At 40.1% G+C, this 12285-nt stretch overlaps 1 protein-coding gene across 1 annotated transcript in view; it reads right to left on the bottom strand.

Moving 5' to 3' along the window:
* The window catches only part of CDS1 (CDP-diacylglycerol synthase 1), a 40169-nt gene that overhangs the window by 18896 nt on the left and 8988 nt on the right, over positions 1–12285 (bottom strand). The window contains exons 2-4 of the mRNA XM_026683690.2: positions 3060–3187; positions 2513–2609; positions 49–146 (exon numbers count right to left, since the gene is read on the bottom strand). Of these exons, the coding sequence (XP_026539475.1) occupies positions 49–146; positions 2513–2609; positions 3060–3187 (323 nt within the window). The remainder of the gene's footprint in view (positions 1–48; positions 147–2512; positions 2610–3059; positions 3188–12285) is intronic.

The raw sequence follows: 12285 nt of genomic DNA, 5'->3' as shown, positions 1-12285 counted from the left end.
ATTCAGAATCAGAGCTTTAAAAAAATTTAAAATCCAGTTATTACTTACCAGCTTAATGTTCTAAACCATGGTAGGTCATAAGATCGATATACTCTGTAACCTATAATGATGATTTCATGAAAGCACTTGACTTGTATGGTTAAGACCTGAAATAATGGAAAGGGGTAACAGAGGTTCTAACACTGGATTTTCTAGAGGCATGAGAGATTATGAAATATTCACATGCTGTCATTTCTAGAACTTGTACAGATCAGTTTGTCTTAACTAAATGAAACTGAATTATCATTCTACTCATATAACTAGAGAAGCATATTATTCTAACAAAAACACAAGAATTCTAAAAATTGTTCGCTTATTGTAACATCGCAATGCACCTCTGTGTACATAAACATCTGGATAGATGTTCTGAGGGCAGGACAAGAAGCAAAGGGTGGAAACTAATCAAGGAGAGAAGCAACTTAGAACTAAGGAGAAATTTCCTGACAGTTAGAACAATGAATCAGTGGAACAACTTGCCTCCAAAAGTTGTAAATGCTCCAACACTGGACGTTTTTAAGAAGAGATTGGATAACCATTTTTCTGAAGTGGTGTAGGATTTCCTGCGTAAGCAGGGGGTTGGACTAGAAGACCTCCAAAGTCCCTTCCAACTCTGTTATTCTACTCTATCTTCATTGTTGTTACAATTAATCCTTGGATTGTGACTTTTTAAAAAAATAAGCTTTATTGAATTTTTATTACCGTATTTGCCGGCGTATAAGACGACCCGGCGTATAAGACGACCCCCACCACCACCGGAAACGCCCTCAGAAATCCCGGGGCTGCAGCGGCAGGGCGGAGTGCCAGGGGCCGTGGGAAGAGCAGGAAGGCTGCAGCCTCGGGCGGAGCGAGGCGAGCGGGATGAAGCGAAGCGGCGCAGGGGATCCAGGAAGCCAGAGGCGCCTTCGCTGCGTCCAACAAGCATCCGAAAGCCGGCAGTGGATATACCGGCGTATAAGACGACCCCCCACTTGGAGGCATGTTTTTCGGGGCAAAAAGTGCGTCTTATACGCCGGCAAATACGGTACATTAAAAACATAAAAAATATATCATTCAATAACAGCTGTTTGTGGTGCTTATCATATATCAATCATTTGTGCAATATTTACAAATATTAATTTGTGCATAATTATACTCTTATTCTATCTATATTCTATATTTAACAATTACCTATCCTTAATCTGTCTCCGATTTATCCAGCTATACCATTGCTCCCATACCTTATAAAATATTGAAGCTTCCTTATTTTTTAAACTCAGCGTTAGTTTATCCATTTCAGCACAATTCATAACTTTTTGTATAACCAGTTCCTCTACAGGTGTATATGGCTGTTTCCAACACTGGGCAAAGGCAATCCTGGCAGCAGTCAATATGTGTAATAATAAGTATTTTGTACTCTTTGCATATTTTTTTGAAGATCCCCAATAGGAAGAGTTCTGGTTCTAGGTCTAATTGTTCATTGATGATCTCCTGTAGCCCATTTTGGATTTTGAGCCAGTATTTTCGAGCCTCTGGGCAGGACCACCACATATGTTCCCTCTTTTTTTAACATGTTCCCTCTTTTTTTTTTTTTCTTTACATTTCCAACATATAAAACTCATTTTAGGATACATTTTCACTAATCTCAAAGGGGATAAGTGCCACCTATAGAACATTTTATATGCATTTTCTTTGTATGTTGCTGATTTTGTTAATTTGTGATTTCTATTCCATACAGTCTCCCAGTCTGATAACTTTATGTTATGACCAATATTTTGACCCCATGCAATCATGCATCCTTTCACTACTTCTTCTTCTAATTCTACTTCTAGGAGATATTTGTAAATTTTGGTAATTTTTTTTAAATCTGGGCCTACTAAAATTTTGTCTAATTGTTGAGTTTTCAAGTATATTCCATACTCCTTTACATATTTTTTATATCAACTTTGTATTTGGAGATAAGCACACCAGTCTACTCATAGCCCTTGTTCCTGGAGCTCCTGTATTGTTTTTAAATTTCCATTTGTATCCAATAAGTCTTTACATTTAAACGTTTTGTTCAGGTCTAAATTATTTGGGTGGATCGTCGCTTCCATTGTAGATAGCCAAATTGGGATTTTTATATAGTGTTTCTTTTTGACCTTGATCCAATTGTATATCAACGAATCTCTAATCAGATGTCTATGGAAATATTTTTGTTTAGTGGGTCCTGTGTCCCAAAGAAAGGCATGCCATCCCCTCTGAAGATCATGACCTTCTATAGCTAATATTCTTTTATTCTTTAAATTAATCCAAACTTTTAGCCAAACTAATGTTGCTGCACTATAATATAATTCCCAGTTTGGCAATCCAAAGCCTCCTCTGCTCTTCATATCTTGTAGTAGTTTGATTTTTATTCTGGGTTTTTTACCCTGCTAGATAAATTTTGCTGTAAAAAGGATTGTGACTTTTATAATTCCAACTAGAATTACATGAAATGTTGAGATATAAAACTTACAAGCAGCATCAGCATAAATGATCCCATATATATAATGAGGGAGAAACCTGAAATCATTGCTAAAGTTAAAATTCCACGAATCCACCAGTTCTTCCATCTGAAAAAAGAAAATATACAGGCTGGTTTTACAAACCCTTATAACTAAAGAAAATGTTTAGTTAATCAGTAACGTTATGAACAATGAAAGTTTTGAACACAGGAATTTCTTAAAAATAAATTCAGCTTCCACATGATAACATATATCTATCAGAAATAAGTCTACTTGTACACAATGATCTTAACTCTAAGGAAATAACCACAGGATTCAGGAGGTTGTTCTGTTAGTAAGATACATATGTGAAGTATACAATCAAACTACAGTGCAATAGAAATGTTTAACTGACTCAATATTTGTACATAAAAGAGTGATCTGCACTTTGTTAACATGCCCACTTCCATTTAAATGGTTGCTGAAGACCTTTCTAAACCAAAAGCAAATTTTGCATATAGTCTGTGATAAATATTAATTTTAAGTTAATATCACTCCAGGAGCATTTGTCCCTCATACCTGGAAGATAAGCCAGAAAGAGCCTTTTTAAAAATTTCTGGAGTGCTGTCTGTTGCTGGGACAACTTCAGGAACTTCTAAATCATTTCTGAGGTCCAGCTCTCCAAGTTTTTCATCTTCATCTACATCCTAAAACACAAAGGGCAAGACAGAAACATAATATTGAGCAATTTAAGTACAAACATACCAGAATTTTAATTAAAACAACCAAATAAAACTGCAAGTATACACTAACATAGCTGCTTCATCCCCCCACCACCACCACCAAAAAAAGAAACCCAAGATGCAATTAGATCTCCAAACTATTTAAACTGAGATATGTAATGTGAGATATTTTATCATTTGGAGACTGACTCTAGCAGTTTCAGTATAAAATCTTAACTGCTCACAGAACTAGGCTTTCTGGAACCTGGGATTTTTATATACAACCTTGACCCCATTAACATGCAGTTGTGAGGAGAGATCCGGTTTGAGCTTCTTTGGCAACAGACCAAAATCTACGGTTGTGCGCAGTTTCGATCTGTGCTCGCCGCTGGAGCGCCCCGAGCCGGCTGGTTTCGGGGCTCAGCCACCCCGTAGAGGTGAAGAGGGGGGAGACTGCCAGCAGGGTCGAGGAGAGCCGCATCTCTCCTCCCCAGCTGGCCATTACTCCCTTTCCCAAAGGCGGTTGCAGCGGTGGTCAGAAATGGCCACCTCAAAGAAGAACTCGACCGGAAAAGAATGTGCAGGAGGAAGATAAGAAGAGAAAGTTTTTGGCTGACTGGGTTGAACTGAAAAAGCAACAATACAAGGTGCCCTGGAATTTGAATTATAAAGAACAACATTGTTCCCAAAGAAGACTTTGAAGCTGCGAATGAGACAGGGAAGGGAAAGGATTTGGTTTTTTTCCCCCTTTTCTTCCCTATATTGACAACTAAGAGATTTAAGCAAGAAATCGGCAAAAATCCACTTTGACAGTAACAGGTAATCTGAAAATAAAATGTCAAAGGGATAATAAAGATTTCTGGATTCTCAAAAACTTTTAAAAGAAGGAAAAAAACAAAAGGGTGGGATCTGGAAAATGGGGGGAAGAGACCACCTGGAAGTGAAAGGAATTAACAGAGAAACTTTAACAAGATTCCTAAAAGATACATTTTAACTGAAACTTTGTAACAAGGTAAGAGAACCCCAGGAAGAGAAAGTGGAAAAAAGAAGCAAAAAGAAACAGTTTTGGATTATTTGGATTACTTGGTGATTTTTGGATTTTTGGCTATTGGATCTAAAGGACTAAAATTAATCAGGTGGTTGTTTAAAAGTTTTTAAAATGGTATCACTCTTGGAAGAATTGAGAATGGAACTTAAAAAACAGAAAGAAGATGCACAAGAAGGAAGAGGTTCTTTTGGCTTCGTATTTCAATTTTTAGAAATGGAGATCCTGAACTATGAGAAACAAGAAATGCCTGTAGAACAAGAAGGGCGGGACAAAGAAGAAGCCATTTTTAATGACCAAGTATTACTATGTGGGGAAAAGAAAGGAAAAGGGGGAAAGAGAGTGAAAAATTTAAGATCCGAAAAAAACAACCCCCAAAAAGAATAGTTTGAAAAGTAATTATAACATTAGGAAGAAACAGAAGAGAAGATTACAGAAGAGAGAATCAGAATTAGAGAGAGAAGGGGTCAAAAAGGGAAGGAAGAAGAAGAGGGAGAAGAGGGAAAGGAAAAGAAACTATAAAGGACAGAACCAGGACATAGAGAATGGGCGTTGGTAGAGGTTGCCCTGAACGCCCTTTCTATCTATGCTGAGAGAGAGCCCAGGATGGGTTGACTCCTTCCTATGATGTCATTTAGCTGAGTCTGTACTAAGATATAAAAGCCAGCCCCCGGAAGAGACCCCAGCTTTTGACTCAGCTCCTTTCAGTCAGTAGCTGTGTCTCTGAAAGCTTCTGTTAGATAACACTCACCAGCGATCTTCAGTGCCGTTTTTCCTCGTTTCAAGCAGCCCCCAGGATCTGGGCAGCTGCTCTTCCAGGAGAGCAGGGCTCTCACTCTCGCTCTCCTGCAAGGTTGGGAGCAGCGTTGCCAGAGCGCTGTTCAGGCAAGTTGGGCAGCGTCTGTAGACCTCCCCCACGCCGCAGGCATCCGCCGTTGACTGCTCCCATTTGGAGGCAAAGAAGGCTAGGCGACCTCCGATGGGTGGTGAGAACAAGGGATTACTTAGAGCGACTGCAGGAACAACCCCCACCCTCCCAAAAGGGCTGTTTACCAGTATAAGGAGCTGGGCGATAGTCGGCTCTCTTCCCAGAGGAAGAGAGAATTTTATGTTTATCTCTAGTTTCGATGAGACAAGGTTCCAGAGCATTGCCAAAAAGCTTATCGCCCACGAATGGAACTGAAACAAGCTTCCATTTACGGCGTGACTCTGCCTGCCAATTTCTTAGCCATAACAGTCTTCTTGCTGCTACTGAAGATGCCATGGCCCTAGATGCAAATTTGGTGGAATTGAGAGTGGCATCTGCAGTGAATTCCGCTGCTGCGATAATCTTATTAAGGCCTTGGTGAGACCGAAGGTCAGATGTAGGCAATCTAATCTGGAGTTGGTGCAGCCACCGTACGGATGCCCACATGAGAGTGCCAGAAAATGGGAACGAGGCCAGAACCGGAATGTCAACAGAAGGCACTGCCAGGGAATTGTCCAGGGCTGCGCTGACGTTGTAGAAACACTTATCCAGAGAAGATGGGCGAGGACCTGCCAAAGGGGAAGCGCACTGTTCCTTGACCATGTCCAGGAACAAAGTGGGAGAAGGCAAAACCCCTGCATGCACTTGGAGAAGAATGAGTCTCCCTGGCTAGAGAGAATTCCTTGTGGCTTGGAAGCCACTTCCTCTGGCAACAGCTTGGCAGTGACCAAGGCCATGCTGAGTAATGGCCTGAAGAGAGAAGAATTGAAGACCAATGCAGAGGATGTCTGCTCTGGGCGAGAGTCCTCTTCCTCTGAAGATTTTGGTCAAAGGTCTTGCCCTCTTCACGTTCTGAACGAGAGAAGTAACTGTGTTCAGATGGTGAAGCCCTTCCCTCCTCATCAACCTCCTCCCATTCTGGTAGAGAAGAATGGACCCTGAGGTCCTGGGGCTTGTGTAAATCAGGGTGATGAGGCAACTTATAGATTGAGAAGGGAGAAGGGCCTGAACCCTTTCCGGAGGTCAAAGGATTTGCTTGAAGCCTTCAGCCAATCCCTGCCTAATGGCCAAAGAGACAACATCTTGGATATCCCCTGGTCTATGCTCAAAGGTAGGGGCAGAAGGCCCGCTGCTGAGGGAGTGATGGTGGCTTCAGGCCTAGATTGAGAAGAGGTTCGAGGCCTGGAGGGAGGGGGAGGAGCATAGGGCCCAGAAGCCTGTTGGAAATAAGGCCCAGATCTGCTTAGATCCTGAGGATCATTTTACTGCAAAAGCCTCAGGAGACCAGGATGGAGGATGGAAAGGCTCATAGATAACTTCTCCTCCCCTGGGAGGGCTTGGCTGGTGCCCACAGGTATCACCTGAAACATGCTGTAGTTACACTCCCTTCTGTTGAATAGTTCTGTTGAACTGCCTCTCTAGGGCTGCATGTCTGCGCTTTTCTGCCCTCAACTCAGCCTGAGTTGCCTTCTTAGGGACTAGAGCCTTAGCTCTGATTTTAGCAGCCACCTCCCTCTGGACTGATTGGGTGCATTGCCTACAACTTTTTCTCTTATTGGCTTAAGAGACTGTTCCACTGGGGGGGTGGGTGTCTGCCTGACCCTTATCTTGCTCCATTTGAAGAATAAAGGCTCTTACGATGGAAAGAAACTGTTTGTAAATTGTTTGTATTAAGCCCCTTAGGGTATAAATTGGCCCCCCGGGCTTACAAAATGACCGCTCACCTCATGGTGGAAGGCTTCAATCCAAGATGGCCACTGACTATGGGAAACAGGTTCTGAGATCGAAGAATTTCTCCTTAGGCTATAAAGAGCCCCGAGTGAAGTCAGCAAAGGAAAGGGCAGCCTCTGGCCACACGATCAGCTGGCTGACGCTGATATCGGTTTGCCGATCGTTTTTTATGACCGCTCAAACCGCAGGCATGGGGGAGATCTACAGACGCTGCCCAACTTGCCTGAACAACACTCTGGCAACGCTGCTCCCAACGCTGCAGGAGAGAAAGAGCCCTGCTCTCCTGGAAGAGCAGCTGCCCAGATCCTGGGAGCTGCTGAAGCGAGGAAAAAAGGTACTGAAGATCGCTGGTGAGTGCTACCTACAGAACCTCAGCTGGCTGAAGCTGTTATCGGTTTGCCGATCGCTTTTTACGATTGCTCAAACAGCAGGCGTGGGGGAGGTCTACAGACGCTGCCCAACTTGCCTGAACAGCGCTCTGACAACGCTGCTCCCAACCTTGCAGGAGAGAGAGAGAGAGAGAGCCCTGCTCTCCTGGAAGAGCAGCTGCCCAGATCCTGGGGGCTGCTTGAAACGAGGAAAAACGGCACTGAAGATCACTGGTCAGTGTTATCTAACAGAAGCTTTCAGACACAGCTACTGACTGAAAGGAGCTGAGTCAAAAGCTGGGGTCTCTTCCGGGGGCTGGCTTTTATATCTTAGTACAGACTCAGCTAAATGACATCATAGGAAGGAGTCAACCCATCCTGGGCTTTCGATGCAGCATGGAGGAGAAACAGGGAAAACGTACAAGACACAGAGATAATGGGTGAAAACGTAATTGAAAGGGGGATTCTGCAAGGGTACATAAGATAGTATTGTTATATTAGAAATAGAAATGAACTTTGAAAATATGAAACAAGTGTGATTAAAATGATAGATAAAATACTCATTGTAATGTAATGGAATGTTTAATAAATAAATGAAATAAAGAGAATGAGAGAATAAAATTAGGAAAGGAAGGGAACATTTTAATTATTATAAATGTATTATAAAAATTTAAGTGAAGAGGAATATGAAAGAAACATGAAAAAAATATGGAAATATTATAAGTGTTCCTAGAAGTATGATATCCTATTGAAAAGGAATGTTAAAGATGTCAAAGATTATAACTAACATTAATGATAGAGCTGAATTGGAATAGAATAAGTATTTTATTTATCATTGATATATATACATATACATATACATATACATATACATATACATATACATATTACTATCATACATACATACATACATACATATATATATATATATATATATATATATATATATATATATATATATATATATATATATATATATATATATATATTCTCTTTAAGAACTTAGTGCATATTTTAAGAATGTACCAAGCAGAATTCGATTGGAAGTTATGTGTTATATTGAATGTTATAATTGTAAAGGCATAAATTGAAGTTTAAATAAGAGTTGAATGGATAAAAATTAAAAGATAGAAAGGTTTCATACTCTAATTAGTAACTACAGGGGCAATTTTTGTTTAATGAGAAAAGAAAATATGAAATCGAAACAGGACAGACAAAAGTATATGATGACTAGAAAGGTATTGAAACTTAGAAAAAGATATATATAATTGAATTTAGAAAGGAATGAGATAATTAAAAGTAAGATTGAGAAAACTAAGGGAAGGGAAAAATTATTGAGAAAATGTTAAAATAGTAATAAGATATGGAATAGAACACAAATATGGAGAAGTGATAACTCGGGACCATGCTATTCTCAAAAAAAGAAATTTTACTTGTATTATGTTTTGTGAAAACCCAAATAAAATTTTTATAAAAAACAAACATACAGTTGTGAGATTTACTGTGGGAATTAGTAACACATTAGAGACAACAATAGCCCGTGCTATCTTAATACTTCACACATCTGTTCTTATTTCCAAATACATAAATGCTTCTTTCAAAAAAGTAGCTGAAAGAAGTTCACAAAAGTGAATTTTAGGTTGCAACTGTAGCATGTCCAAATATTCTAACAAGCAACCATAATTTCTTTCTTCAGTGATTTTTCTAAGGTGTCTCATTCCCAATGGATTGTGGGCAATGAAAAACATAATAGCAATGTAATCAAAATAAACAACTAATACAGTAAAATCCTATTGAAAAGTACCAAACCAAACCAAAAGGCAACATGGCTCTTTTGTTCAGCTTGAGCCAATGGAATAATACAATAAAACTTTTTAATTTGTTTATTCTGTAAGTGGTCCTAAATTACTATGTTAGAAACAAATTGTTCACATTTAAAATTATCATAGATATCAAAACTGGACATAAACCTCGGGTACAGTTTTAATCAACAACAAAAAATCCATGAAAGTAAACTGGCATGTTTGTTAAATCAACTATTAATTTCTTCAGAATAGTTTGTTTGCATGCAAAGAAGTCACCTGGTTTTAAATACTAAGATTGCTACCCTAAAATTCCAGATTTCCTTAAGTTGAAGGAAAATAAATAAATGCTATTTCATTATTCTGTTGTACTTATGCAAAATATGTAATTCTGACTGAATTATATGTGTCCTTGAGATCTATATATTCTATAAGCCATGGTTTCTAATTGCACAGAGACTTTCAGTATTACAAAAGCTCCACTCAGAAAAATACATTGCCATTTGTTGCACTTTAGTATTTGCTATCCGAAAACTATATTATACATAGCAATATTTACATATTTTCTCCCTTATAATGTACTAGACAGCCCATGATCTGTTGGGTAAAAATTTTAGAGGTATTTCCTTACCTAATTATAAAACAGAATGATCATGGGCAGGCAAAAAGAAGTGGGAACAGGAACAACTTCCAACTTCCTGCCAGCTTCCCCATTGACTTTTCTTGTAGGAAGCTGGCAGGGATTGTTGGAAATAAATATCATGTGACTGGGACTGATTGTGGCGGCGCAAAGCACTTAAGTAGTCACAACTTTGCCAAATTTCAATTTCACAGAAGTCAAGAGTCCCAGATTTTGGACAAGTTCTCTAAATTAGCCCATTTGCGCTATGCTGATTCAAAAACAGTTGCCTTATGATGCACTTTCTAATTGATTACAAAACATCAAACAGACATCATACAGAATTTTATAGGTATACAGATGTACTAATTAAAGTATACATCCCAAATCATACTCTTCCAATGTTCATTAGCAGAACAAAATTCTTTCTAAAAAGCCTTATGGTAACATTTTGTGGCAAGGAATTATGCCATCTCTTAACAACAAATAATCTTAACTTTTATAAACCAGGAATTGCTTCCAAATGGGCCACATAAAAACATGTGTAATAAAGAAATAACATTATTTCTGGATGCAACTAGTCCAAATAGTACATCATCTTGCTAAAATGTTTGAATCGTCATAACTTAAATCCCCTAACTTAAAGTATGAGTACAAAATCTGGAACTCATTACTTCTGTGTAATTGAAATTTCAAGGATCTTCATACCACTTATAATTGCAAAGCTGTGACTGCTGTAGCATTGCCATAAGCACATGATCATCACTCCGGACACTTCCTGCCAGCTTCCTACAAGCAAAATCAATGGAGAAGCGGGCAGGAATTCAAAATTCAGAAGTTGATCCTGCTCCCACTGGGTTTTTTTTGCCCACCCAAAGTTATTCTGTGTATTGGTTAGGTAAGGAAATATCTCTGAAAGGATAACCTAACAGGTAGTTGACTGCTAACTAAGTAATGTAATTAGTACTATTAATAGCAATTTAGAGATAGTTAAGAGCACAGAATAAATGGAGAAGAGAAAATTTAAATGTTGTCCTAAGTTGCATAGCACTCAAGGAAGAATCATTAGATATCACTGAAAAAGGATGTTGTATTTAGATGCACTACTGGTTTCCTTGGCATTAAATAAAGAGATAAAATGAACATTAAAATAAAGAGATAAAATGAACTCATCAGTCTCACTTTCCCGCACAAGGGGTATTGTTGCAAGGAGGAAACACATTAGGTAACCACAGAAGTGGGTAAAGAAAGATCCTATATATCCTTTCATTTTTGCTAATTGACATTATGGGAGTAACTCATTCTCTTGATTAGATGGAGCACCAGTGGCAAAACTATAATAACAGAAAACCATGAAATCCTAATGGGTGATGATATCCATACTTGAATGCAACTAATAAGTCATGTTGTTTTAAAGTTGCCCAAGATAATACACTGCTCAAAAAAATAAAGGGAACACTTAAACAACACAATGTAACTCCAAGTCAATCACACTTCTGTGAAATCAAACTGTCCACTTAGGTAGCAACACTGACTGACAATCAATTTCACATGCTGTTGTGCAAATGGAATAGACAACAGGTGGAAAGCATAGGCAGTTAGCAAGACATCCCCAATAAAGGAGTGATTCTGCAGGTGGTGACCACAGACCACTTCTCAGTTCCTATGCTTTCTGGCTAATGGTTTGGTCACTTTTGAATGCTGGCAGTGCTTTCACTCTAGTGGTAACATGAGACGGAGCCTACAACCCACACAAGTGGCTCAGGTAGTGCAGCTCATCCAGGATGGCACATCAATGCGAGCTGTGGCAAGGTTTGCTGTGTCTGTCAGCGTAGTGTCCAGAGCATGGAGGCGCTACCAGGAGACAGGCCAGTACATCAGGAGACATGGAGGAGGCCGTAGGAGGGCAACAACCCAGCATCAGGACCGCAATCTCCGCCTTTGTGCAAGGAGGGACAGGAGGAGCACTGCCAGAGCCCTGCAAAATGACCTCCAATGGGCCACAAATGTGCATGTGGCTGCTCAAATGGTCAGAAACTCCATGAGGGTGGTATGAGGACCCGATGTCCACAGGTGGGGGTTGTGCTTACAGCTCAACACCGTGCAGGAGGTTTGCCATTTGCCAGAGAACACCAAGATTGGCAAATTCGCCACTGGCGTCCTGTGCTCTTCACAGATGAAAGCAGGTTCACACTGAGCACATGTGACAGACGTGACAGGGTCTGGAGACGCCATGGAGAATGTTCTGCTGCCTGCAACTTCCTCCAGCATGACTGGTTTGGCAGTGGGTCAGTAATGGTGTGGGGTGGCATTTCTTTAGGGGGCTGCGCAGCCCTCCATGTGCTCGCCAGAGGTAGCCTGACTGCCATTAGGTACTGAGATGAGATCCTCAGACCCCTTGTGAGACCATATGCTGGTGCGGTTGGCCCTGGGTTCCTCCTAATGCAAGACAATGCTAGACCTCATGTGGCTGGAGTGTGTCAGCAGTTCCTGCAAGACAAAGGCATTGATGCTATGGACTGGCCCGCCTGTTCCCCAAACCTGAATCCAA

The sequence above is a fragment of the Notechis scutatus genome, chromosome 4 (assembly GCF_049901735.1).
Source record: "Notechis scutatus isolate UNSWTSFEM ecotype Mainland chromosome 4, rNotScu1.2, whole genome shotgun sequence".
NCBI lineage: Eukaryota > Metazoa > Chordata > Lepidosauria > Squamata > Elapidae > Notechis > Notechis scutatus.
This window is presented reverse-complemented; position numbering and strand designations above follow the sequence as displayed.